A 25,940-nucleotide genomic window follows, 5' to 3' on the forward strand; every position below is an offset into this window, starting at 1 on the left:
ATATAAAAAGCCACATTGTAAAATCCAGTGGCCCATTTTCCTTCATTATCCACCTCTAACAAACACTTTTGCTTGGTCTAATAAAGTTCTGTAATACAACTTGAAAGTGTGATCATTGGTGGACTGTCGAAGTGGACTGTCATCATAACATTAAAAGATAAACAGCAGTGAAGTTTACATCTTGACATATCCGTCTAGGCCATATCCTGACATACTATCTACCTTATAGACGGTTATTTAAAAATAAAAAAGAGTGACATACTGAGTCCCTGGGGCTTGTGTTGCTAATCGGAGAACAACCTCACAGAGGCACTAGGGTACATCCGTAGTGATTAATAATAGTGCACACTAGAGGAGCCCAGAAGCCTATACTCAGAATGCAATACGTTTTTATATTCTTATTTTTATATAATTAAACATATTTACTGTAGATGTTTCGACAGTGACTATTATAAAAAAATAAAATAAAATAGGCCTGTCTCTCTCTTTCAATTTTACTTCAAATCTCAAAAGGACAACCAAAAAAAAGCATACAGACCATTGATATAACAGAGACTTCTAATACATATCATGCAAAGCTATGCTGATTTCTGCTGCACAGCAAAGGGATCACGCTTATCTGTCGAATGCACTGATACAAACATTATATATATATATGCATTTAAATCTAAACTTCTTTCAAATTTACTTTAGGTTTGGCACGTAAATGCAATAAAACACAAATATTACTCTAATATAAAGTATTACCAGATGCGGCATTATATTTTAAAGGTACCTACATAAGATAAACATCATGCGTTACACAGTAAATATAATTTTTATGTTGAAAATAATCCAGCGCAGATGAGGACAAAATGGCTAATCACACAATTGGGCCAATAAGAAAAATGATTTTTGCTAATTTATGTAAATGTTTCATCCTCAATAAGGTTTTCCAGCTCTCCTTCTCTGCTTCCATTATTGTTACTCCCTCTGCTGTTGGATAGACCATCAAAATATGAATATGTATTACACACACACACACAGAAACATGAGTACTGAGTTTGAAATACTAAATGTAGCTGATTATCATTGCAGTAAGGTCTATTGTGTGATACCTTAGAGGGCGAAACAGTGACATGTCCCTGCAGAAATAATGGAGAGAGATAAGAACAAGATATCAATGTCAGTGAAATCACAGGTGTTCTGAGTCTCAGGATGCAGTGACGTGCAGTGGACGAGGATCTGCATTCTGGACTTACACAAGAACTCCAGGGGCAGACATGGACCTGCCCTTCCTGCGGCTGGGACACTCGAACGGGTTACTGAAGGAGCGCTTCCGCAGCATGGACTTCACCAGGATCTTCAAATACAGTGCAAAAGAGAACATTTAGACATATTCACTAGACTGCACACTTTTACAAAGAACCACAACATGGTACTCTTTGATTCACAACATTGGACTTTTTGAGACACACATAAACAGTTGACATTAGCAACGGACTTCTATAGTATATATATATATATATATATGTATGTATGTATATATATATGTATGTATAAAATCAATGGCTACCATTGATTGTTTGTTTACCAACATACTTCAAAATATCTTCTTTTGTGTTTTAAATAAAAAATAAATCTCATACAGGTTTGGAACAACTCAAGGGTAAGTATATGATGACAGTTTTCAGTTTTGGGTGAACTCTCTTTTAAAGTAACTTTTTTTGCATTAAATTGATCAAGTGTGGCAGTAAAGACATTACAATGTAAAAAAAAATATATAAAATATATATATATATATAAAATATATATATATATATATATATATATATATATATATATATATATATATATATATATATATATATACAGTATATGAAGACTCCTGAGTAATGGCTGGAAAAAACTGTGCTTGCCATCACGGGAATAAATTACATTTGAAAATATATTAATATAGAATGCAGTTATTTAAAATTGCAATAACATTTTACAATATTACTGTTTTTAACTGTATTTTTGCACAAATAAATTGTGAACATAAGAGACTTCTTTCAAAAACATTACTATATCTTATCAATTCTGGGTTTGAATGAAAGTGAATGTTAGACCAACAAAATTCAACAATAACAGTTTCATAAAGAAAAATATGGATGTGTTTGCTCCCAGAATGCATTGCAGCATGTGTGCGTGTTTGGGAGAAACTAAGTGGTCATTTACACAACAACGTTTTCAGCCAAAAACAGGATACGTTTATGCGTTTTGCCTGTTCATTTATACAACAACGGCATTTTGGGGACTGAAAACGCATATTTTTGAAAACGCGTTTCAAAGTGCAAATTTACAAAAAAACACCATTATCGTTTCCGTGTAAACACCATAGACTGTATAAAAACATGGACGTTGTGTCCATGACGTCACCCGTAGACTCCTGATGAGAGTTTCTGAAGCTCAAAGTGGGCGGAGCAGGCCATCGCCATCTTGGCCTGGCATACGTTATACAGCGTTTTTGGCTGTTTTCGCGGATATGTGTAAACGTGAAACGTTTTGAAAACGTCATGTATACTATAATATATAAGGGAAAACCTATCCGTTTTTGACTACATCATTGTCGCGCAACCTTAGTCTAAGGGAACTAATCCTATAAACTTTTTTTTTTCCTCCTAATTTTTATTTATTTATATTAAATAGATTTTTTTTACAGTGCATGGTAAATGTTGCTGTTTTTTTTTCCTTCCTTCAGATGTACTCACCACAGCAGACAGGCTGGGAACCAGTTTGACGGAGTTCTGCACCTCCTCCTCAGTGACCTCCACCACGGTGCAGTGCTCCTCCTCCAGAGGCAGAAGATCCGTCCCATCAAGCGTGACCCACGGGTGCAGCTGCCCACATATACACACTCAGAGTAACACACACACACATACACTCTACAATACTTCTCAGCAATCCTTCAATATGATTTCACCTTGATTTCTGGTAATGTGATTCTAGCTTCAGGGACTTTGTCCAGCATTCTGATGATGAGATCCTTCAGCCCATCACTGATCACAGACCTGTGCAGAAGTAGAGTCCCAGATTTGTTTTGGTTTTATAAAATAGTTAAAAATACATTATAGTAATATCACTTTATTTAAATAAGAATATTCATTAAGTGCTATTTTCACCTTTGTCCCTTTCAGTTGCTAAAAATACTCTACAATTAAATTAATGCATAACTGAAAATGATACAATTTCTTTCTCCGTTTTCCTATAATAGTTCAGAACAGGGATTTTCAGCACTGGCGACTCACATGTCTGGGAACTCGACTGGCGCAGTTCTGATCTTTTCATGCAGGCCTAAGATGTATTCATCATGAAAAGGACACTGAACGAAGAAATATGAACAGATTTGTATTCAGTATATCGACAGATGCTATTTTAAAAGGTGACTATCTTACCCTTCCAAAGATGAAACAAAACAGCGTCACTCCCATTGCCCATATGTCCAGAGCCTGAATCCAACGAGAGTCGATTGTAAATAATAAAGAATCGATGTCTTCACTGTGTGTCAACAGAAATATTTAATAAATCTCCTGACCTTTCCACTGAATCTGAGGTCCTGGTCAGTCAGAGTTTCAGGTGCCATGAAAGCCGGTGTTCCTGCACTGTCTGACAGCAGAGCATCGTTCCCCTCAAACACATTACTGACACCGAAATCTGCGATCTTGATGTGCCCATCATCCCCCAGCAACAGATTGGAGGGTTTGATGTCTCTATGTATGATTTTCTGATAGTGCACTAAAAAAATAAAACCCTAAAGTTTATAAATGCCACATGACAACTTCAAATCCCCTAGACTAGGGAAACGTACAGTATTCAATTCCTAGGAGGACATCTCTGAAGTAGAAGCGGGCCATTTCTTCTGTTAGAGGACTGTCTGTTGGGATCTCCATCACTGGACTAGGACGGGGCGAAAAAACAAACTGAAGAAACCTCACGTTTGTATACGTGTTTCAATGACGTATAGGTACAAATACTCACCCTTTAGGTACCAACTCAAAGACTAAAGAAAGGGACACAGAATTTTTTTTTTATCAAAGAGTAAGAAGCAAAGTGTTTTTTTATCACAGAATGCTGACGAATGATTCAATGACTTACCCATGTGCAAGTTATCCTCAGCCGGGTCGTCAAGAACCTTCAGATAAATTTCACAGGACAGATGCGTTTCGGTTAGTTGTTACAGCAGAGTTGTTATTCAATTAAAACATTGTTTAATGAAATTAAGATGAAATATAATTAAATATAAATATTAGATTAATTTTTTTTTTAAACTTAAATTAGTAATATTGCCTTGACAGCTAACTTACATAAATATGTTTAAGTTTCAAGGTAAAAAGCTAAATAGAAATAATTTAAAAAACAAAAATGACAAAAAGCAAATAAAAAAATGACTGAAAATAAAACTGAAAATAAGAAAATAAAATCTAATTCAAAATAAAAAAATAAATACTATATAAAATATACCAAAATAACACAGTTAGACTTTATGGTCCAACACATTTGCCTTGTATGGTGAAGGATCCTGTTAAAAACTGAGACACTGTGTTTGACTCACCTCAACTAAATGAACCACATTAAGATGGTCAAGTTTCTTCAGAATAGCAATTTCTTGATACACCCGGTCCAACAGGCCAGAATGCTTTAAAAGATTCTCTAGTGATCCATTGGATTCTCTGGAAGGACGTCGCCCTACATAACCATCACAACATTCATATTAATAGTCTGCAGTCATAAGAGTAAATGTAATGTAAATTTTTATTGCTTACGTGCGAATCCATACTGCTTCATTAACTTCTTTTTGGATACCAACTTCATAGCCTGCAATAAATTATCATATCATATCATATCATATCATATCATATCATATCATATTATAATGCCATTTAATTGCATATAATATAATATAATATAATATAATATAATATAATATAATATAATATAATATAATATAATATAATATAATATAATATAATATAATATAAATGATAATGTTATGTTTAAATGCTGAGAGAAGAAAATATAATTTCACAACCAATATGCTTACGTAATACTGGTCATCATCTTCATTATATGCTAATTTGACCACCCCATATGAACCCTGGGTAAAAAAAGAAAAAAAAAAAGAAGGTTACCAGAAATAATAAATAAATAAATAAATAAATAAAAAACAAACCAATAAATTAAGATTTTTTAAGTAGAACCACCAACCTTTCCTATCTCATTCTTCAACTTGTACTGGTTTAGCTGGACACAGTCCTGTGGGAAGAATATAAAAAATAAAATAAATAAATACTTACTGATGATGTAATACACTCATATTTTGAGTGTAATTCACTGATCATAAACATTAAATAAAAAAATAAAAAAATATTAAAGATGAATAACAACTTTTTTAAATATATATCTACATTTGTAAATAAAACATAAAAATATTATTTTACAAAAAAATATTTTAGTCTTTCTACTTTTATATTGAATGTTTAATTCAGTATGCCATTTCTCTAAAATGATTTGCCAAATTTACTAGCAATTCATGAGTGCAAATTTTAAACGATACACCTAAATTATGAATTCTTTTGCGCTTGATAACCAGGTATAGTGAAAATTTGATATCTTGACAGCCCAGGTATAATGAACTCCACTGATGCTCAACGATCTCACGTAACACTTTGCTGCAAAAGGATAAAATGTCCTGCCCAACTCACATCCCCATCAGAGATAGACACCCGCTTCGATTCAATAGTGGGTCTTCTGGCTATTCGTGGGATGATGCCATTCTGGTTACTGGATCGCTCCTGCAGTGACAGCTTGCGATCGGAGAGACTGAGGCGATGCGGGGTGGTCCTGTATCCATTAGAAGGGGTCAGTCTGTTGGCAGCCACGTTCATGGCTGCTACCATGTCAGCCAGTTCAGCATTGTAATCAGGGTCCACATCCAGCCTGTTAGCTACGTCAGCACTCATGACTGTCCCGCTTCAGTCTGAGCTGTTTAGAACAAAGCACACATCTCAGGGTTCTTCAGAGCCTCGCTAGGAACGTCAAACTGTAAAAGCAGAACAGAATAGCAGAGTTTGACAGCAATAAAAATCACACTCGTTGCCATAAGTTCAAACACATTTCAGTGATGCGTTGTTCTCTTTAAACAACAGAACTTTCTCATCTCAGGTTAAATATGCTTTTCTGTACTATTATAGCACACAAAAAGGACCACTGCTAAAGAGAAATTACTTATAAACCATCTGTATTCCATTTATAAACATGCATAAACTGAGAAAATACATTTTAAAATAGTCTGAATATTGGCTGTGATAAACACAAAAATGAAATCTACAATGGTTTAAAACCATGACCAACAAATGTCATTTTTGTTTGGTATAATTTATTACTAAAACTTGAACTAAAACTAAAGTTAAAAAAAAGAAAAACATTGAATTCTGAAATAAATTGAAAAAAAAATATTTCAGCTAGTCGCTGAGGCAACATTCATTCAGTTTAAGTTGAAGTATTAAAACAATTAAAATTACATTGACACAAAAAACTACTAAAAGTGACAAAATTGATTTACAAAATAAATAAAACTTGAATTAGCATAAATATAAAATAAAAGTAGGTTGTATCAATCAAGAAAGTATTATTTGTACAGGTTTCTAGTTTTTACTATATATAGTTGTTGTTATTACTTACATAGAGCAGTAAGAGTTTGTATTGCCAGCCATAGGGTTGCATGGTCTTCCACTCATCAGGCAGAAAACACTGTTGTGCCTCTGAAGCCCAGAGGACTCCAGACTCTATGGGATCACCGAGGCAAAGAGGATTAGTTAGCATGGTCACATTTAGTCCAGCGTGGCTATATCTGTTCCAAAAGACTGTTTACATGTACTGACAGCAGTCAGTGAAAGAACATAAACAGCAATCAATGAGCGAGGCTACGTCATACTGAGGCCAAGTGCGGTAAAGTACTTAAAGTGTGAACACACAAAGTATGGCAAGTATGATGATGGCTAAGTGGCTACGTTCTTGAACCTCGAAGTCAAAGCATAACTAGGATACCACTTTAGGGTAAAAGCAATATACTCTTGAGGTGGGAAAGAAGATCAAGTGTTACGTAACCTCATATAGGACATTCACTGGACAGCATAATTGGATTTAATCCAAAACAAAGATACTTTTATAGAACATGTGAAGCTTATATCCTTAACCTTACAAGCTTATATCCTTAACAGTTTTCCCTGTTCGGAAATGTGTATGTATATATATATAAATGAAAGTTATTCTATTAATTGGATGTCTAATATTTAGTAAATTAATGAAAAGCAATATGTTGGAATATAACTAAATATAAAGTAACAGGGTTGATGGTGGGATGTTGATAGTTTTATAATTAATTTGGCCATGCTCATGGTATTAGAAAGAGTTTAATGCCGTTTAATGCCAAATATCTAAATACACTAAATACACTAGTTATATGCTGTATATTTTGTTTATTCCATCAAATGTACACATTTGATAAAAAAAGGGAATTTGGAAATGGAGAAAAAAATAAAAGAAATTACAATAGGGTTTCAATGCACTACGTGCTTGAACCCCTAATAAAGCCAATAAATGTGGATGTGGACCGTCATTATTTACATGTCATAGAATGAAACATAGATTACTCGTATCTAAACAGCAGAATGTACATACAGATAATACTGCTAATATTAGTATTACTAATAAGTTATTCTAACTATTCTAGAGCTGTCCGAGGTGCTGAAAGTCCTCATACATTTCGGCTCATGATTTTGTGCTTTTTCTTGTCTACATTTATCACGAGTTTTGGAGGGTTGGCTCCAATGAAAGCTCAGAAGTCCCAAGCAACCAATCTCTCTGGAGCTCGTGATCACGTTACAAGATGTATAAATGCAGCCTGATCTCGCAGCATCAGCTCAGGGCCTTGTTGCGAGGCAGCATCTTTATAACGTGGACCTCTTGCTGCAAACTTTGCCTAAGAATCATTTGTCTGATGACATCATATTTACCCTAAATGCTAAATACAATGTACTCCACCTTAGTTTTTCATGTGATGCTACAGTATGTCGGAACATAAGATCAGTATATTTTAAACAGATTCTTAAATGTGTACTAAAACAGCTGCAATGCCTCATAAAAGGGATTCAATGCTAAATTTGGAGTGTTTAAACACAGCTCGACTTCTGGAGCTCTTGGAAGACGAGATAAGGAAAGATGAAAATGTCAGACTTCATTCAAGTTTGGTTCAACATCGAATTACAAACAGACAATAAAAAAACGTCTGGTTGTCAAATGTCAGTTAAACTAAAAATGTCATTGAGATTAGCTGCTTGCAAAAATTGAAAATGTCAGATAACGTTTGTTTACAGATGAATAAGATTTCAAAAGTGTCTAAATACACTTCTAGTGTCATTGTATATGACTTACTTGATCTGCAGTTACAGCATCTTCAGAGGTGTAAAAAGATCTTGATGGCCTCCAACTGTTGGCTTGCGGAGAGGAACTTAGCACATCAGCCACATCTGAACAACTCTAAAAAAGCTTTCAGCTGGAAAGTACCAGATTCTTGGTCAAATGGTGTCTTCAGTGCAATGCAAACAGAGAAAGTTGGCTAGGTTCTTGTCAAGCTTGCAATATAATGCATTTTTTTTTCTAATGTGCGTCACTCACTGTATATAATTGATCTAATGTTTCTTGTGCCATATGCAGAAACTTTGCAGGAGAAACTCGAGCGATTCATAAGCTTCTTAAGGAGAAAACCAGTCCTTCCATCAGTCTGAGGTACATCTGGGATATGGTTTCATGAAAAGCAGATTTCAAAGACGTAAGATTGATTTCAAAGTTGTGATTGCAATTTCCATTTTTCGCTCTCCAGAATCTCTGGCAGAAGTTCATGGAAAGAAAAAATTAAAAATTAGCATTAAATGGCAAAAACAGATTTTGTGGAATCACTTCAAAGCTCTCAGACGTTGTGTCATCTACGATTTTTTTTCAAGCTGAAAAGATCCAAAACCTCATCATCAAGCACAAATATGCAGTCAAGATGCTGATTTTTACGGTCTTGGGCATCATGTATGCTTTCTGCACTCACCGACCACAATCAATGTTTTCAGCGGCAGCGCTCCTGTTATCTTTCCACCTGGTTTCCAGTATCATCCTTTATCTCCAACATCACATCTTATTAAAGCATCATGGCGGTGTTGACACAAGCTCGAATTGAGTCTCGCCGATGGCCACAAAGACATGCTGTTTTACAGCCATTTGAGAAGATTCAACCGAACATTTGACAGACTCCCCTAGTAAAGATGTGCTGGTGATCTGGGTACTCTGCAAAAGGCACTAAATTATTGTTAAAACAACTTTGTAAAATAGTCATTTTACAAGACCTTACCAATTCAGAGTCCACTCTAGGTATTAAAACGGTTAATAATTGGTGATGGTCAATAGTTTTCATCTATTATATTTAGCCTAATTTGCTGCCATCTTCTATAGTCTGTCAGTTGTTTCATCTGGTTTAGGAGAAGGTTGTTGTTTGATCGGACTCATCTCTCTAATTAGAGCTCATTGAACAGACTGACAGGGTAAAGGAGGGCTTTTGTCTAACTGTTGGCTCCTTTTGTCTCTGGATAATACTTTGGTTACATCACTGTCAGAATGTGCCATTGTCTGCAGCAGCTCAAATTGGGCACTTTCCTCATCTGTCAGCAAAATGCTTCTAGTCTTTGAGCAGCTCAGTCTGGCAGATATTAACTGCACCAGACAACTGACAACGTTTAGAAGAGGAAAAACTAAATGGTGAGAATGGGACCTTCGAAAACAATTCTCCGTAGATGGAAATACAAAATTCTTTATTATAAAAATACTTAATTACTGTAAATAAACAAGTTTTTTTTAATGCTCACATTATCCAAAATTAAATGTTAAAAAGAATATTGCATTCCTCAAGAAATAAATAGGCATCACATATTTTAAATATATAAAAAACTAAAGCACACACACAAATTAGAAGAACATTAACGTTCTTCTGTTAACTTTGAAGCAAATATTTTAGCAATTCTTTTGGTCTCTTCACTTCTCTGGGATGCAGGGATGTTGGGTCTTGATCGAGGCAGTCTTCGATATAGATTTCCAGGATTTCCAGTCTCCTACAAAGAATGGATATTAATAGCTAATAGCAGCTTTATTGGAGTTCAAAAATAATAATAATAATAATAATAATAATAATAATAATAATAATAATAATAATAATAATAATAATAATAATAATAATATTGGGCGAATACGTACAGATTCAGTTGTTGTCGATGGAAAGACAGGTGCCATCCTCAAAGTCCTCATGGATGCTTCCAGATGGTGAGCCGACAGGAAGTAATCTGGAAGCTCTACAGATCCCAAACTGCACAGGGGGCTTAGATAAAAATAACCTCTTATCATTTAATAAGCAGCAGTTTAGAACACTTGTCCCACACACTTCCATTTAAAATTCCCTTAAAAAGGAAGTCTATGGGGCAAGTGTCAATGTTTTTTGTTGGTTTTTACAAACTGAAGCAGATTAAGATGGATTTATTTATTTTTTTTCTTCTGTTTTTATCAACAGCATGCAACATAAGCGGTCAAAAGAACTAGAAAAAGCTTGGAAGGATACGGTTTTGCTGTCCACTCATCACTTTCATCATCTGTCGCTGTACATGGAGACACGTTTGATGTCTCATCCCTTTCTTCAGGCCGACTGTAACTTTGTTCATGATCTTCCACCTCACTGATACTAGGAAGAGCAGCATCTCCATCCAGACCATCTGGAGAAGACTGCGGTTCCCGATGATCTGTGGCAATAGTGCCGTCGTCCCTCCTTAATGTCTCCAGATCAGTTTCAGATCTTACACCGACATCTGAATCAGAATCGACGTCTTGGTTGAAGTCTGGAAGAAGTTCTCTGCTGTTTCTTTCCATCCCTCGAGTGTGGATGGTGTCGTCCTGAGACTCCAGACTCTCCAGGGATCCCACATCTGGGTCAGACAGAAGGCTGGTCCAAGGACTGGTTCTGTCTGTGACTGAAGTGACCTCATTAAGTGTTCGGGGCTGTATTAAAGTTTCTTCAAAATCTTCACGCTGGTCCTCATCTCTTTCCTCTTCTTTACCCTCATCTTCATCAGACGAGTGATCGCTGGAGCTGTGGTGGAGCTTTTCAGGAGCAGCTGGTGACTGTCTAGAGCTGATGGGCGAGACTTTATCTTCATCCTCCAACATCATGTCTGATTCTTTATGAAAGCGTGGCTCTATCTCACAGCTATCAGACTCTGATAATATCAGCCGATCAGCCCCAGATATTAAATGCTCCTCAACCACAACAAGAGCAGCAGAGCTTTTATGGGAAGTTGGTGCTCCTTTCGTCTGGTGTTCACTTAAGCCTGATTTGAAAGAAATGTAAAGTTAAAAAGCCTTTAAATAAAGAGGAAATCACAAACTGATCTCACCTGTTATAATGTTATTGACCTCTCCCACCAGCTGACTGGACTTCAGTAGCAGTTGTGTGGCGTCTGTCTCGGAGTCTCTGTGTTCGTCCTGCCCTGATGTTCCTCTCAGCTCACTCAGCTTTGGGAATGTCGGAGCGGACAACTTTCGGCTGAAATATCTTTGAATATCATCCAGCTCACTGAGGTTTTTCCTTAAAATGCAACAGAAAATCCCATTAACAATCAAAAATGAAAGCCAGAGTGGAATGAATTGTCATTCTACATAAATAACCCTCCCCCCCAGTCTCCAAATTTGAAATTTTTTTTTTTTTTTTAAATTTTGAAATGCTGCAGACATTTGGATTTCATGTGGAATCTGGTCATAATCTCGTGATAATTCTTCTCCTTTCATGTAGGAAGTGGAGGGGGCGGTGTGTGTACCTGAGGGCAGAGAAGAGTGCTGAACTGGATGGGTGGGAATCTCCAGCCGTGGACGAGTGAGACGCTTTCTCATCCCCACGCAGAGTCTGGTGGAACATTCTTATGTTGTCCATGTGCTCATCGTGACGATCCGTCACACTGGACCTGAAAACACATCCCCACAGGTGTTACTTCAGACAGTAATTCTGACAATAATGCAGCTTTCCTAAAGAAATACCTGTCAGAGAGCAGCCTCTCAAACTGATCAGGAGGTGTGCTGATCCTCTGCTCTGAGAATCGACTGATGTGGCTGGGGAAGCTGCTGTACGTAGATGTCGTTTGATAGCAAAGTGGAAGTGCACTAAAGAGAGCCTGCAAAAGATACATCATAATCATCACCATGTGAGACAACTGTATATACATAGAAATAACATCATATATAATATATCCATGTGAGATAACTATATATATATATATATATATATATATATATATATATATATATATATATATATATATATATAGTGTATTAAGGTTTCCACAAAAAATAGTATGCAACAATGAAAATAATAAAAGAGATTTCATTAGCAGCAATTCAGCAAACAAAACAACAAAACTCTATAAATGGCTCACACTTGAATCTGGAGCGAGGGCGTCGTGGGCCGTCAGTCTCTGTGCCCGGAGTTCCTGTACTGCCCTCAGAGGAGACACAGACACCTTCAGCTGCCCCTGACACTGCCCGCTGAAATCAGTGATGTTATACCAGCCACAAACCGACTGAAATCCCGACAGAAGTGGTGATAGGTCAACAGACACAAATCCAATCACCCGCTCAACCTCTGCAAAGGAAAACATATTGCAAAACTAGTTTTTATATTTTCTGATGAAAATATGCATGCTGCCTGCATGTTCAAAACTAGCTGCCGCAATGCTAGGGCGTCGTGCATGATTGCTTTGCTATTACCTCCTTTATGCCAAACTTTGAAAACCAAAGACTGCTGGGGATCCAAAAGTAGCTCTTTCGACAGTCTGAAGACAAAAACAACAGCCGTAAGTTTAACACTGGACTTGTTTCCATCTGGTATTAAGATGCATACATGCACTTGGTCTTTACATGTATTTCCTGTACTACATTTCCCACTTGAGTGGCCCCTCTTAATCTGTCACACCTACATCACTTTCATGGGAGCGCTGAATGTGGCACATAACACTCATGTGTCAGTAACATAGTGAAACACAAAAATGAAAAATAAATAACTATTGTCTCAAGTTAAAAATATAAATGTGAATCATTACCCAAAATGTTTTTTTTTTATTGGATGAATGAAACACTTTACAGCAGGTGATTTTAAAATCAAATTCAGTCGATATAATTTTAAGGTAAGAATAAAAATAATCATCCTATACAGAACTGACGTTTACATCTGGCTTTTCAAACGAATGGGTATTTTAAGCAAAAACCGTCCGGATCCGATTTATGTCCGGTCAACCGGTGCATCCCTAAAAGAAATGTCAAATGGGTTTAAATGGGTTTACCTGCATTCTTGCTGGTGGTGCCACACAGGGCAGTCAGTGTCTTTGACCAGTGCTGTTGTCACTGTGCCCGGGACATCGGCGGTGGCATAAGAAACACAGCAGCTAGGCAATCCACCATCACGCTCAGCGAGAGGACATCCTGAGGATGACATCAGCATTAAACATCATAAATGGAAACGAGAATGAAGTAAAATCAGTAATAACTCTGGTTATTTCACCCTTCAGGCTCAGATGCATAGCTCTGTCCACAGTAATGCTGGCTATGAAGGTCTCGTCGTTGCTGATTTCTTTGGATGGTGGAGCATCAGTGATCAGCTGTTTGCTGGGGGATTGAGATGGTCTAGACAGCGCTGTGGTGGGGAAGCCTCCATCCTCCTCATCTTCTACTGAGCTGTTGAGCTCCTCGCTGGACGGAGGCTCATGTGGTACAGAGTCTGTTGTGACCGTGAGATGGACTCTGAGAGCAGCACCACTCAGGTTTACAGCAGAGCGCTTGAACAGAGGATACACACCTAACATGAGAGAGAGAAATGAAGAGGGAACACAGATTTCATGTTACCCAAATAATATATTAGATATGAGCAGAGGACACATCATTGGAAAGTAGGATTTTCCTAGCATTTCTGATATCAGCTAGAAATGGACTTCAAACTCGGGACTGAAACGTTTGGAATTAAATCAAATTTCTGTTCTTCAACAAAATGGCAAGGAAGGGACGTGCTTAACCTTCAGAAAAAAAAGACCTCAAACTAAACTAAACCTGTATGTATTGTTTTATTTTTATATTAATATGATATACTGTTTTTTCAACCCTATTACCAAATATTTCTCTATAAATAAAGTCTTGATAATAGAAAAAAAAGAAAAAGGATGGACCTTTAAAATGCTAGTTTGGCTCCAAATATTGGTTAGTAATTATATAAAATTTAATTTTGTATAAATTAAAAGGAAAATATTTGCACTTTTTTATATATATATAGTAACATTGGTAAAAGGCTTGAACGAGGGAAAAAGGTTGAGTTTGATGAAAGCACTCAACCTCAATGTTTGTAAAAACTGGGAAATGTACACTGCCATAAAAAACAGAGAAAAACATTTGTAGTGTCATGGAAGATTTCTATTTCATATAAATGATGTTCTTTTAAAAACTGAGCATATTTGAATGATTTCTGAAAGATCATGTGACACTGAAGACTGGAGTAATGATGCTGAAAATACTGCTTTGTCATCACAGAATTTCTTTAAAATTCAAATAGAAAACAGTTCATAATATTACTATTTTTACTGTATTTTGGATACAATTAAATAATAGAGTCTTGGTAAGGATATAAAAAAAAACTTTTTTAAAAACATAAAAAAAAAAAAATTCTTACCAAGAGCCCAGATTTTGACCGCTATGTATAAATTAACTTGTCTTGTAATGTACCGTTTAAAAAGGGAGAAATCATTATGTGGTAACAGTGCTTCTTTATATTGATTTTTAGAATGATTAAATAATATGCCAGCATAAAAATAAAAGCTATTAAAGCACACAAATAGCCTCTTCACAGATAAATAAGGAATAAAACAAATATCTACCGCTGATTGTTTGATGGTGCTTCAAAGTCCCAGAAAGAGCAGAGAGATCCACAAATGCAGAGCCCACCAGACGGTCAGCGTTATGAGGCCGGACTCTCTTCTCCTTCCCAAAGGCCACCCACACCTGCACCTCCAGCTTCTCCTCCCTCAGGTACCAGCGCAGGGCTTGAGTCCTCCTCAGCACCACGCTTCTACTCCCCTGAAATGCCACCGTGGCTAAACCTTCTCCTCCCTCACACTCGTCTGGAGCAGGATGTCTGAGTTCAGAGCAGACCGTCTGCTGGTTGTACAGTTTGTATCTGTAGTAGCAGTAGGTGGAACGCTGCAAGTCTTCATGTCCTGGCAGCAGCAGGCAATGGATGGGCAGCCACGCTCTAGGCATGGAGACTGATAATGCCAGAGACTTTGCGCTTGCTTCCAAAGTATCTTCGTCCTCTATATCTGCCTCATCTTCACTGTTTTGCCCCACGTCCCATCCCAGACCACGGGCTGAACTGAGGACTCGCTCTCTATCGGCATGATGAGAAAAACTAATGGAGACTTCAAGCCCTCCTGCTGAGGTCAGACTGTGAGAGGAGGTTGTGCTCGGAGGTAGAGACAGACTGTACCAGCCAGATATGCCTGCAGACATTCATATACATATGTTATATTTCCATTAATTTTTACTTTAAAACCACAAATAAATAAATACAGAAATGAAATCCTAAAAACATAGCCAAATACAAGACAAGTTCTTTAACTTTTAAAATGTAAAAAAGCTATTTTATATATATGTATATATATATATATATATATATATATATATATATATATATATATATATATATATATATATATCAAACTTAAATAATTAATAATTATCAATAATTAATTGAAGAAAATGAACATACAAATATTTCAAAGTAAAACAGGACAGTTTTTAAATGCTAAAAAGTTAATATAAATATAAAAAGAAATAAATAAATACTAAATGATATATATTAATTAACACTACAATATAAAAATAAATCAAGAACTTAAATTCTATTAATATTGAAGACTGTCATACCACTTCTTTTATGAATCAGATCTGCTAGTTTAATTTTCACAGTGCCCAAGACAGTGTCCTGCGATCTTGTTTCAGCTTCTACAATGAGATAAACAAAACATGCAGTACATAGTATTTATAATGCAGGAATGGAGTGATAATACTAATAATTAACAAGTAAATATTAAAACGGCACTGAATTGTAAGTGTAAAAACATAAAAATGAACTTGCATTACAAATGTGCCTGAAAATATGAACAGTAACTGGAAAAATATCCTTTTCAAATGAAAATAAAATAATAATCTGAACCACTTATGTGCAGACAAAACTTAATCTACCCACTTATTATAAGCCAAGTTTTTTTTATTGCTTACAACACAGATCTACACTTACACACAACCTCGGATCTTTTGCACGATGGGATTATGTAATGAAGGGCTGCATGTGTTTGTGGAGTCATTCGTAACCTAAAGGTATCCAAACATCCTTAACAGAAGCGTGTCATGAAAAAAATGAAATCTCCACGTATCTGTCTACCTTGGGTTGGGTCACTCACTTTTGCGTGTGTCTCTGTTGTATATGGTGAAGACAGCCACTGCCTCCTGCAGGAGTTCAGCCAGACTGACGCTCTCCCCGCAGTCTCTCTGCACCAGCAGGTTACAGCAGAACTCGGCGTGATGTTCAAACTCTGGACAGAAACTTCTGACCGCCACGCGCGTGCTTCGAACCTCGCTGTCCGGCAGGAAGGACAACTGCATGGTGATGAAAGAGTTAAGCCCCACTTCAGAGTAATACTGCAGTGTGTCATCTGGATCTGCAAGAGCTCTGAGAAATAATAAAAAAGATGGTAAATAAAAACACTATTTACATGTATTTATTGTGATTCGTGTAAAGGCAGATCATTGTAATCATTCTAGATTGCTGTTAGAGTAATTGTTTAAAAGCTAGAGGTAGAGTGGAGGCAGATTGACTCACTTGGCTGCAGCCTGTAGCCCGGCCGCTCTGTGCACCTGCACGACCAGCATCACTCTGCGGGACGGCACCACCCCACTCTTCACTCCCACACTCCTCATTGGGCGAGACTTGTACTGGACACTCACTTCAAGCAGCCCTACATGTAAGCACAGATAAAAGCAGCGTCTACTTTATTACATTTGTCTTAAATTCATATAATAATAATTTCTAGTTATTTGTTTGCAGTTTTAAGATAATTAGAGATGTACGTACCAGGCGGCTGAGGCTGTGTGTCAACAGGTCGGTCGGTTCTCGGTACCAGAGGAAGAGAGAACAGTTGTGCATCGGTTTGACCCTGTTTCTGCATGGTCACCATGGCACACAGTTTGGACACGGGCAGCAATCCTCTGGCTACTAGCTGATCTCTAACATTAGGATAATAATACCTGCAAATGTTTCAATAGGCTTGTAAATAATCTCCCCGAAAATATGAAAAATATGAAAAAATATGAGACATGTATTTAGATTTTCCAAATGTGTAAAATAAATGAATAGAATTAAATGCAAATATTATTAAATAAAAGCAAATGTTTTTAAATGGACAAAATAATAATAATAATAATAATAAAAGTATGAAATAATAATATTGGCAAATAAAATATTGCTAAAATAAAACAATGCTTTAAATGTTTAAACGTAATGAATAAATAAATATTTCCAAATAAGAGCGACAAATAAATAACAGTCAAAAACGCTTTTAAATCCTAAAATGTCAAAAGCTAATTCATAAATAAATGAATAAAACCAAATAAGAGACATGTTTTAAATAATATTAATGTTAAAATAAACTAAATAAAATAAAAATATTGCCAAACTAAAGAGAGATATTTTAAATGCTAAAATGTAAATAAATTAGTAAATAAACAAATATTGCAGCAACAAAAAAAAAAACATGCTTTCACATGCATTTCAAATGTAAAAATAAGTAAATAAAATAAATAATAATAATAAAGATTAAATAAGAGACTGATGAAGGTTTTGAAATACGACCAAATAAAAGATCCATTTTGATAAAAAAAAAATAAAAAAAAATAACTAAAAATATATATATAAGTGAAATTATTGCCAAATAAAAGAAATGCATTTTAAATGAAATAAATAAAATTCAGGACTAAACTGCAATTTCTACACGTACTGTACCTGCACCAAACCTCAAACTGCACTCCCCCTCCGTTTCTCGGTCCCTGACTGGCCAGTGAGCTCAGCAGTACTCTTTGCACTGGGACATCAGGAGGAGCCAGTAGGACATGAGTCTCATTGTGTCCAAACACAGGGTCCGGCACACAGAGAGTGGTCTGAGAGCGGTAGGCCTTGAGCTCCACATCTGTGGAAGAGAGTTGGTTGAGCTGAATAAAAAAAAAAAAGACTTTTTGATACAGTCAGCAAGAAAACAGCTTACTGCTCTCCACAATAAGTGGGTCCATGTCCTCTCTCAACTCATTTTGTGCAGGGAAGGAGTACTGGATGTAACAGTCAGCTTCTCCCCACACTGTGGACTGCAGAGGCGTCAGACCCTTCACTCTCTCTACTCGGACCATGAAGACATGCTCACGCAGAACATCCACAGTGGTACTGGCCTACAAGAACATTGATTCACAAACAAATTAAGCTTCATCCTTTAAGCATCAGGCCTGCTTTTAGGAGTTTAAAGACAACTAGCCTTGGCTTCTGCATGTGGCCGGTGGTCTAACATGTGCGCTGGTCGAGGCAGCGGTGACCCGGGGCTCAGCTCGTCGTCCCTCATTCGCTGCAGTGCTGTGATCTGCTGTGCTAGACCCAGTGCTAGACACACCCTGAGGTGTCCACGAGTGCTGCCGCTGAATACATCAACCACAGGCATAAAACTGTCCACTCCAACCACTGGATACGGAGACTGCAACAGCAGCTCTGTGATCTTGGGCTCTCTGGAGACAAAATAAAGTACAAATAAAAAGACCATTTTTATATTTCATATATTTAAGTATTTTTATTTGTTTTTGTCTTTTTATTATTTTTTTAATATTTAAATATAAATATGTAGCTCTAATCTATATTTATTTCATTTTCTGTAATTTTAGTAGTTAAAAATATGTCAAACTTATTTAAAGTTCCACTTAAAACTTAAGTAAGAAAAAAAAAACTATATTTCAGTTAGTAGCCAAGGCAAAATTGTATAAGTTTTCATTTAATATTAACCACAACCCTACAGGAGTATTACTGGTTTGAATTTCAGATTTATTTCAATTAAATAAAATGCTTTTGAATTATTTAATAGCTTTGGTTTTATTTAATGGCAACTACACTGCTATATTTCATAAAAAGTTAATTAACTATATTATGTTACCATATATATATATATATATATATATATATATATATATATATATATATATATATATATATATATATATATATATACACTACTCTTATTTTTAAAATTATTATTATTAATATTATTATATAATACAATAATATTACATTTATAACAATTAATATTATGTGTGTTTCACATATTTATTTTAATTAGAAATCTATAATAAATACAATATTATACTGCAATTACAAAATTAATATACTATATGTAATATGCTACAATATACTAATGTTATATATATATATATATATATATATATATATATATATATATATATATATATATATATATATATGTAATACACATACATACATATGTAGAAAGATCAATACACCTACCTGAAGGACATGTAGAACTGGTGGAGAGGTAGTTTTACCAAACCGAGAAGTTTATCATGGTCTGAGTTACTGGCTCTCAACCAAACTTCAATGACCATCATGTTGTTCTTCATTCTCTCCAACAGTCTGCTGGTCAGTGCGACCGGAGCCACCTTCATCATATTAGAAATCAGGTTAAAAACAAATAACAAACTACATTTTTCTAATAAATTATGCTGTATCACAGGAACCCTGAGTGAAATGTGTAAAGCCTTGGATTTTCTCGATTCTATATTTAGCTCGGACCTGAATGAAGCCGAATGTTGGATGTTTCTGACTCCAGCTCACTGTCGATCGAGCGGTTTCATCGGATCCGAGGAGCTTACAGTTCAAGTAGACATTGGGCTGCATGGGTGCACAGTTAAAATCTTTCCCATCGGGCACCATGAGCAACATATGAAGCAAAATCTCAGTCTCCTCCACTTCCTGCTGAAGAGAGCTCTGGAATCTGACGGGTGGTGATGTAGCTCGTGATCTGGATGGAGGTATCAGGATAACACCTGCACTAGGAGACGAGTCTCTCCTGTGGTCGCTCACACATAAACCCTTGGGTCCATCATGCTCTTCAGTCAAACGGGAAGAAAGCGGTCTGCTTGGACCCAGAATTCTCTTTTTGGTGAAGAAATCATTCTTGTCTGCTGCTAATTCAAACAACACCTTAAAAAAAGAACAAAGAACGAATCACTTAGATCAAATAAATCTCCTAAATGTGGTTCTTATGAGTTATACATTACCTTCAGAGGACCAAATGCTTGTTTCTCAGCGTTTCTATCCGGTCTTTGAACAGGAAGGGCGGCAGAAATGCTCAGTGACTGACTCTGCATCAAAGAGCTCAGAGGAAACATCGCCGATCCAACGAGAACAGGCTGAACATCACACAAGACAAGATCAGGCCTCGATTTCAGATCAGCCTTTATTTTTGAGCTCTGTTTGATTCGGTGATTGCCACACACTGCACTTACGCTCTTCTGAAGGCTATTTCTGGAGTAAATCTTGAAGGTGACGTTCATCTTCCACCACTGTTTAAGAGACGACCTGCCGAACCTCACTGGAAACAAACTTTGGTGCTGAAACGTCACCACTGAAACAAAAATGAATCCCCAGATCATTACACAACTTCTGGTTTCTCTTTAGTAAAAGTTCTCTATTACAGATGTACTCACCGCCCTCTGTTACTTTACCAGAGACAACTTTAGTAATCTCTGAAGGTACATGTCGAACATCTTCATTCCCAGCAGAGACCAATGGAAAGAGGTACTCAACGATATAAAAGCTAGATAAACAGGATATTTGTATCTGGTTAGTTCTGAAAAATGGACACACAAATCCCTAGCCATGATAATTGAAGAATCTTAAACGCTGTACCATTTCTTTGTGGTGATGGGACGAGGTGGCCTTCCTTTTCTAGAAAGACTTCTCGAAGTGCTCTCAGTGGGAACTTTTAACTCACTGATGGTGACCCTGGCAAACCGAATGTCTCCAAGCAAAGCTATTTTATCCACGCCAAGTCCAGAGAAATCGTCTCCTGCTTCTGAAAGCTGCACATCTTCTGAATCGAGCCTTCAATAAAAATATAGGCAATTAAAAAAATATATATATTATTCTAAATATACTGTATAACATCTCTGTGCCTTTACACAGATGTGAAAACATTCACATGTGTGGTTGTGTATTTTTTATTTTTTTTTGTCTTAAGTGAATGAGTTTGGAGCATTTCTTCCTGCATTATTGTAACTAACTGGGCATTTTTAGCTGGTCTTGTGTGTACTGGCTTCTCTTCCGGGTCTTTCTTCTGATCGTCCATTTCCAAACCTTCATTAGATATCTGAAAAAGGGAGAAAAAATTGGATTAGTTAGTTATAAGCTAAAGAAAACATAGTAGCTACATATTATAGTTTGCTGGTCACAGTGCATGACATACAGGAGCTTTGTAGAAGAGGTTCTCCAGAAGACTCTGATCATACTGAGGGTCGTTGAGCTCACTGTCCATGAGCATACTACTGTGATCAGAAAAGAAATCTGGGAGAGAACCCTCTCCATCCCAGAACTGCAGCACGGATCCATTACCACTGAGGAACAGAGCCACTACAAACATTAAAACGGTTTGATACAAACATAGAGAAACAAAAATCTACCCACATTTCTGTCAAGTATTTATAAGCAAAGCTTCATTTTCTTCCCTTTATCTATAGGACTACCTTCCCAGCAGGAGATCCACAGCCATGTCCTCTGTGTTGACTCTATTTTGACTAGGCTGGAGTTCTGACTGAAGGATGTTCTCCAGAAACGTTCCTGAGGAGGGCCTGGCTGGCCTTTAGGCGGAAGATGATGTTTAACATTATTTATAATCATCATCATTCACCATTTTCTTTTCTATTTTGGCCCTTCATAGGTACAGGATATGAATGAAACAGAAGAGTTCATACAAGGCGTCAGTGTTGTCTGTGGAGAGAGGCAGGGCAATGTCCTTCAGAGGAACATCTGAGCCCACATCAGATTTTAAGGCTGAAACCACCATTGCATTTCGGAGTTTGCTGCCACGCTCCAGAAGAACTGCAAAATACAAAATATAATGAAAATGAGTCAACTATATAATGGACAATAAGTAAAGAATAAATAAACACTTGCTTATACATCAGGTATGCATCACTAAACAGTGTATCGAGTCTCTTTATGTCTATATATTTGGCACATTTAATGACCACAAGCATCTCTTATAGAAAAAGTGTAATTTGTATAGTGCTGTATTGACACAATATAAGGTTTCAAATTTAAACGTTCTTTTACATAAAAAAAAAAAAACTCAAGATCAATCAGCAGAAGACAATTCTTTAATTTGACCAGTCCTTTGAAATCATCGATGTCACACACTATTTTACCCAACGTGTTGCTGTGGTCAGCAGTATTGTCAATGTAATGAATTGAGTAAATCAAGTTAATGAGCTGTACCTGACAAAAGGTCAGCAGGTGCTTGTGTATTTGCTGAAGGAATTTGGGCAGAAGCGGGTCTAGGTTTTCCAGTAGAAGAATCTGCTTGAAAATACAGGTAATCCTTCCCTCTAAAACAAGAATATTGGACAAAATCAATGTTTTATTGTTGACGTTTATTGAATTAAAAAAAAAATTAAACAAAGAACTAAAGAAAAGAATTTGAAATCTACATTATAACAAATATAATTAAAAATTAGTACATATTAGTATTATTATTATTATATGTTTATAAGAAAACAATAATATTATTAGTTAATCAATCATGAATAGAATTTGTTTTATTTGTATAAATATAACACTAAAATACCACTGGGGACAAAACTATTACCACAGAACTCCTTGAAACATTTTTTTTTACATAAAATTCTTTTAATTCCATTATTTAAAAAAGACATGTTATCCAAATCCGCTCATAGACAACACTCCAGACTGAAACGAATAACAAAATCAGTCATGAGGATGCGTGTTGTTGCTGAAGAACAGCATGTGAGTGGAGTGATTTAATTAAAGTTTGTTCCACATTATTCATTCAACAGTCAAACCATCCAAAAGTTAAAAAACAAACAAACCTAGGTATGTGGCCAGAACTGCTGCCAGCGGTCTCCTTCACTCTTGGGAGAGCCTGATCCTGGGATGGCAGTACAGACAAGTTCTGGTCAGTAATCCCAGGAGCCTGAGCGTCCAGGCTCATATCAGTCGTGGGTACTGAACAACTGCTGTCATACCCTTCAGTTAACGCTTCCAGGGCAAGTGTGACCTACAAAATGAACAGAATACAACATGGGAGTTAAACTGAAACTTAAATCTGTGGGGAAGAAAGAAAACATGATAAATGTGAAATCTGCTGAGCATATCACCCACCTGAAGCTCTCCAAGTTTTTCTGATGACGGGGAAACAAGAGTGAAATATCCATTTATGGAGTGAGACAAAGACAGCCGGGCAATCCCGGGGACCTGTGCTCGAGCTATAGGCAAATGATCGACCTTTGTAAGCACATCCAGCACCAATGAGCCCATATCTGTGAAGAAAGAACGATTAAATTCAGCTATGCATCACACAAATCAATTAAGCCTTCTGCAGATTCAACTGAGATCAATTTAAGACCCGCTGAAACCCACACATATGTAAAGGTAAATATGCCTCTCTAGGAACAGTCAGTAATCAGCCATCACCTGTATAGCAGCCAAATCTAACCTGTCAAATAAGACGTCAGCTGTTTGGGTCCACATCGAACGGGAAAGCGGACTGTGGATTTGTCCCCCTTCTGTTCAGCATGTCCAGGCCTGAAGAAGGTGCCAATGGAAGACTCTCCCCACCATCTGAGCCTGACCAGAGTCACAGGAGGAGGTCTGGGGATGGTCCACAGCACTTTACTCACCGTCACCCTCAGAAAACATCTCAGATGACCCTCCACCAGAGGAGGAACACTGCTGGATGGAGACACATCGCTCAGCACTGCAGTGAGATAATAAGAAAGATGTGAGTTCATAATAATAATACCGCTTCCTAACTTTCAGTGCCTGGAATAACGTTACAGCTGTTTATTTTTTACAGCGCAGCCAACAAAAAATAAGCATTGTCTGCCGCAAAACGCAGTGAGCATTAAAATACTGTCTAGGTAGACAGACCACTTTTTAGACGCAGGTTTTGTCCTCGCGAGGGTAACGAGCTTTTAAATCTCTTTTTAAAAGAAAGTTGCGACAACTAACAAGTTACCTCCAAAACAATCCCACTGACCTCTCTTTCTGTTATTTACACCCTTCGAGGGTTTCACCCTTTTATTCTTCATTCCTCACATAGAGGGTGTTCTCAAATAATGTTATTAATGAATCAAAGATTTCATATTTCCTTGACAGTTGCGTTAACAAACATAATACCGCTGAGCAACGGCTCGACCAATCAGAGCCTGGAACGACTTCTTCTCTTTGCTCTGACAAGCAGTGAGAGGGGATTCTAGCGCCTCTAAAGGAAAGATGTGAAACTACAGAGGAACGAATTGAGACTGACATCCAACAAACGTCCCCGGTTACTCACGTAACCTTAGTTCCCTGAGAGGAGGGAACGAGACATTACGTATGGGGAAATCCATTTCCTCGAAATTATGAAGTCTGATTGAATAACTCTTTTGCTTGCAAATAGCCAATGGCGCCCTCGCCCTCACCTGATTGGCTGACAGCCATCAATATAGGTGACGGTGGGCGCCAAAACCCTCAGAATCTTCCACTGAACGAGAGTAATGAGGCTGGAAGGTTTTTCCACACGGCAGGTTACGTAATGTCTCGTTCCCTCCTCTCAGGGAACTAAGGTTACGTGAGTAACCGGGGACGTTCCCTTATCGAGTCGGTCTCTCGACATTACGTATGGGGAACAATAAAACCCCCGCCGTGTGGGAAATACTGTCCGGCCCAGCTCGCATCGAGCCACAGAAGAGCATAAGCACTAGCTCTTACAGCGCGTTAGCTCTAGGTCGGGTACCGGACCTGGTTGAAACACCTCTTGGCACAGAGCCAAATCAGCTCTTACACCATCGTAATCCAGTGCACCCAGATAAGCAACACTGGTGTGATATGGGGAAAATGCAGCAATATGTTGGTGCTTGGGAATACACTGCCGGCTTATAATGCGGGCATAATAAAGGGACCACATTAGATAGTGAATGAATACCTCAACCGCAGCTATTACAACAATAACTGACGCTGACCTGGTAGAAAGAACCACGGCTAGTGCACGCGCTAGGTAGGGCGTGCCCATAGCTTAGTCCAAAGACTGCTCAACTCCCTCCTCCTGCACTGACAGCACATGTGATGCGAACGAGGGAATGTCCAGATTATAGAATCTCGCAAACGTGTTGCGAGACGACCAGCCCGCTGCGAAACAAATGTCCTGAATAGACATACCTTTCGCCCAACCCCATGACGACGCCAAACTCCTTGTGGAGTGGGCGTGCACCCCGATTGGGCAGGCGGTTCCCCGGGAAGCATAAGCTAGTCGCACAGCCTCCACTATCCAGTGTGATAGCCTCTGCTTCGACAGCGCGCTGCCCTTCTTGGCACCCGCGTAGCAGACGAAAAGCTGCTCTGAAGTTCGAAACTGGCTAGTTCTGTTCACATATGCACGCAGGGCACGCACGGGGCACAAAGCGCACTTCTGAGACACTGAATT

At 37.4% G+C, this 25,940-nt stretch overlaps 2 protein-coding genes across 2 annotated transcripts; both read right to left on the minus strand.

Annotated features, from left to right (window-relative positions):
* Positions 1–244: 244 nt before the first annotated feature.
* Positions 245–8,892, minus strand: LOC113058286 (calcium/calmodulin-dependent protein kinase kinase 1-like). The gene is made up of 19 exons (XM_026226049.1): positions 8,698–8,892; positions 8,455–8,575; positions 6,703–6,806; positions 5,724–6,061; positions 5,227–5,274; positions 5,063–5,116; positions 4,785–4,836; positions 4,574–4,707; positions 4,117–4,153; positions 4,000–4,021; positions 3,830–3,918; positions 3,557–3,756; positions 3,417–3,470; positions 3,270–3,343; positions 2,945–3,032; positions 2,733–2,861; positions 1,242–1,342; positions 1,098–1,124; positions 245–975 (listed from the first exon to the last, which is right to left on the minus strand). Exons 4-19 carry the CDS (start codon positions 5,979–5,981, stop codon positions 903–905), a joined length of 1,440 nt encoding a protein of 479 aa, XP_026081834.1. The 5' UTR covers positions 5,982–6,061; positions 6,703–6,806; positions 8,455–8,575; positions 8,698–8,892; the 3' UTR covers positions 245–902.
* A 1,002-nt stretch (positions 8,893–9,894) lies between these two features.
* Positions 9,895–24,684, minus strand: LOC113058285 (C2 domain-containing protein 3-like). The gene is made up of 33 exons (XM_026226048.1): positions 24,516–24,684; positions 23,973–24,233; positions 23,639–23,796; positions 23,347–23,534; positions 22,736–22,845; positions 22,213–22,339; positions 21,985–22,098; positions 21,708–21,855; positions 21,526–21,611; positions 21,152–21,346; positions 20,950–21,059; positions 20,749–20,867; positions 20,521–20,652; positions 20,033–20,443; positions 19,748–19,899; positions 18,717–18,960; positions 18,456–18,633; positions 18,197–18,380; positions 17,270–17,442; positions 17,018–17,153; positions 16,599–16,867; positions 16,063–16,140; positions 15,015–15,635; positions 13,655–13,948; positions 13,437–13,575; positions 12,865–12,929; positions 12,534–12,739; positions 12,139–12,272; positions 11,922–12,065; positions 11,502–11,692; positions 10,673–11,435; positions 10,315–10,423; positions 9,895–10,172 (listed from the first exon to the last, which is right to left on the minus strand). The coding sequence occupies exons 1-33, from the start codon at positions 24,565–24,567 to the stop codon at positions 10,041–10,043; spliced, it is 6,423 nt and encodes a 2,140-aa protein (XP_026081833.1). The 5' UTR covers positions 24,568–24,684; the 3' UTR covers positions 9,895–10,040.
* Between the last annotated feature and the right edge of the window lie 1,256 nt (positions 24,685–25,940).

Source organism: Carassius auratus, chromosome 40, assembly GCF_003368295.1.
Source record: "Carassius auratus strain Wakin chromosome 40, ASM336829v1, whole genome shotgun sequence".
Classification (NCBI taxonomy): Eukaryota; Metazoa; Chordata; class Actinopteri; order Cypriniformes; family Cyprinidae; genus Carassius; species Carassius auratus.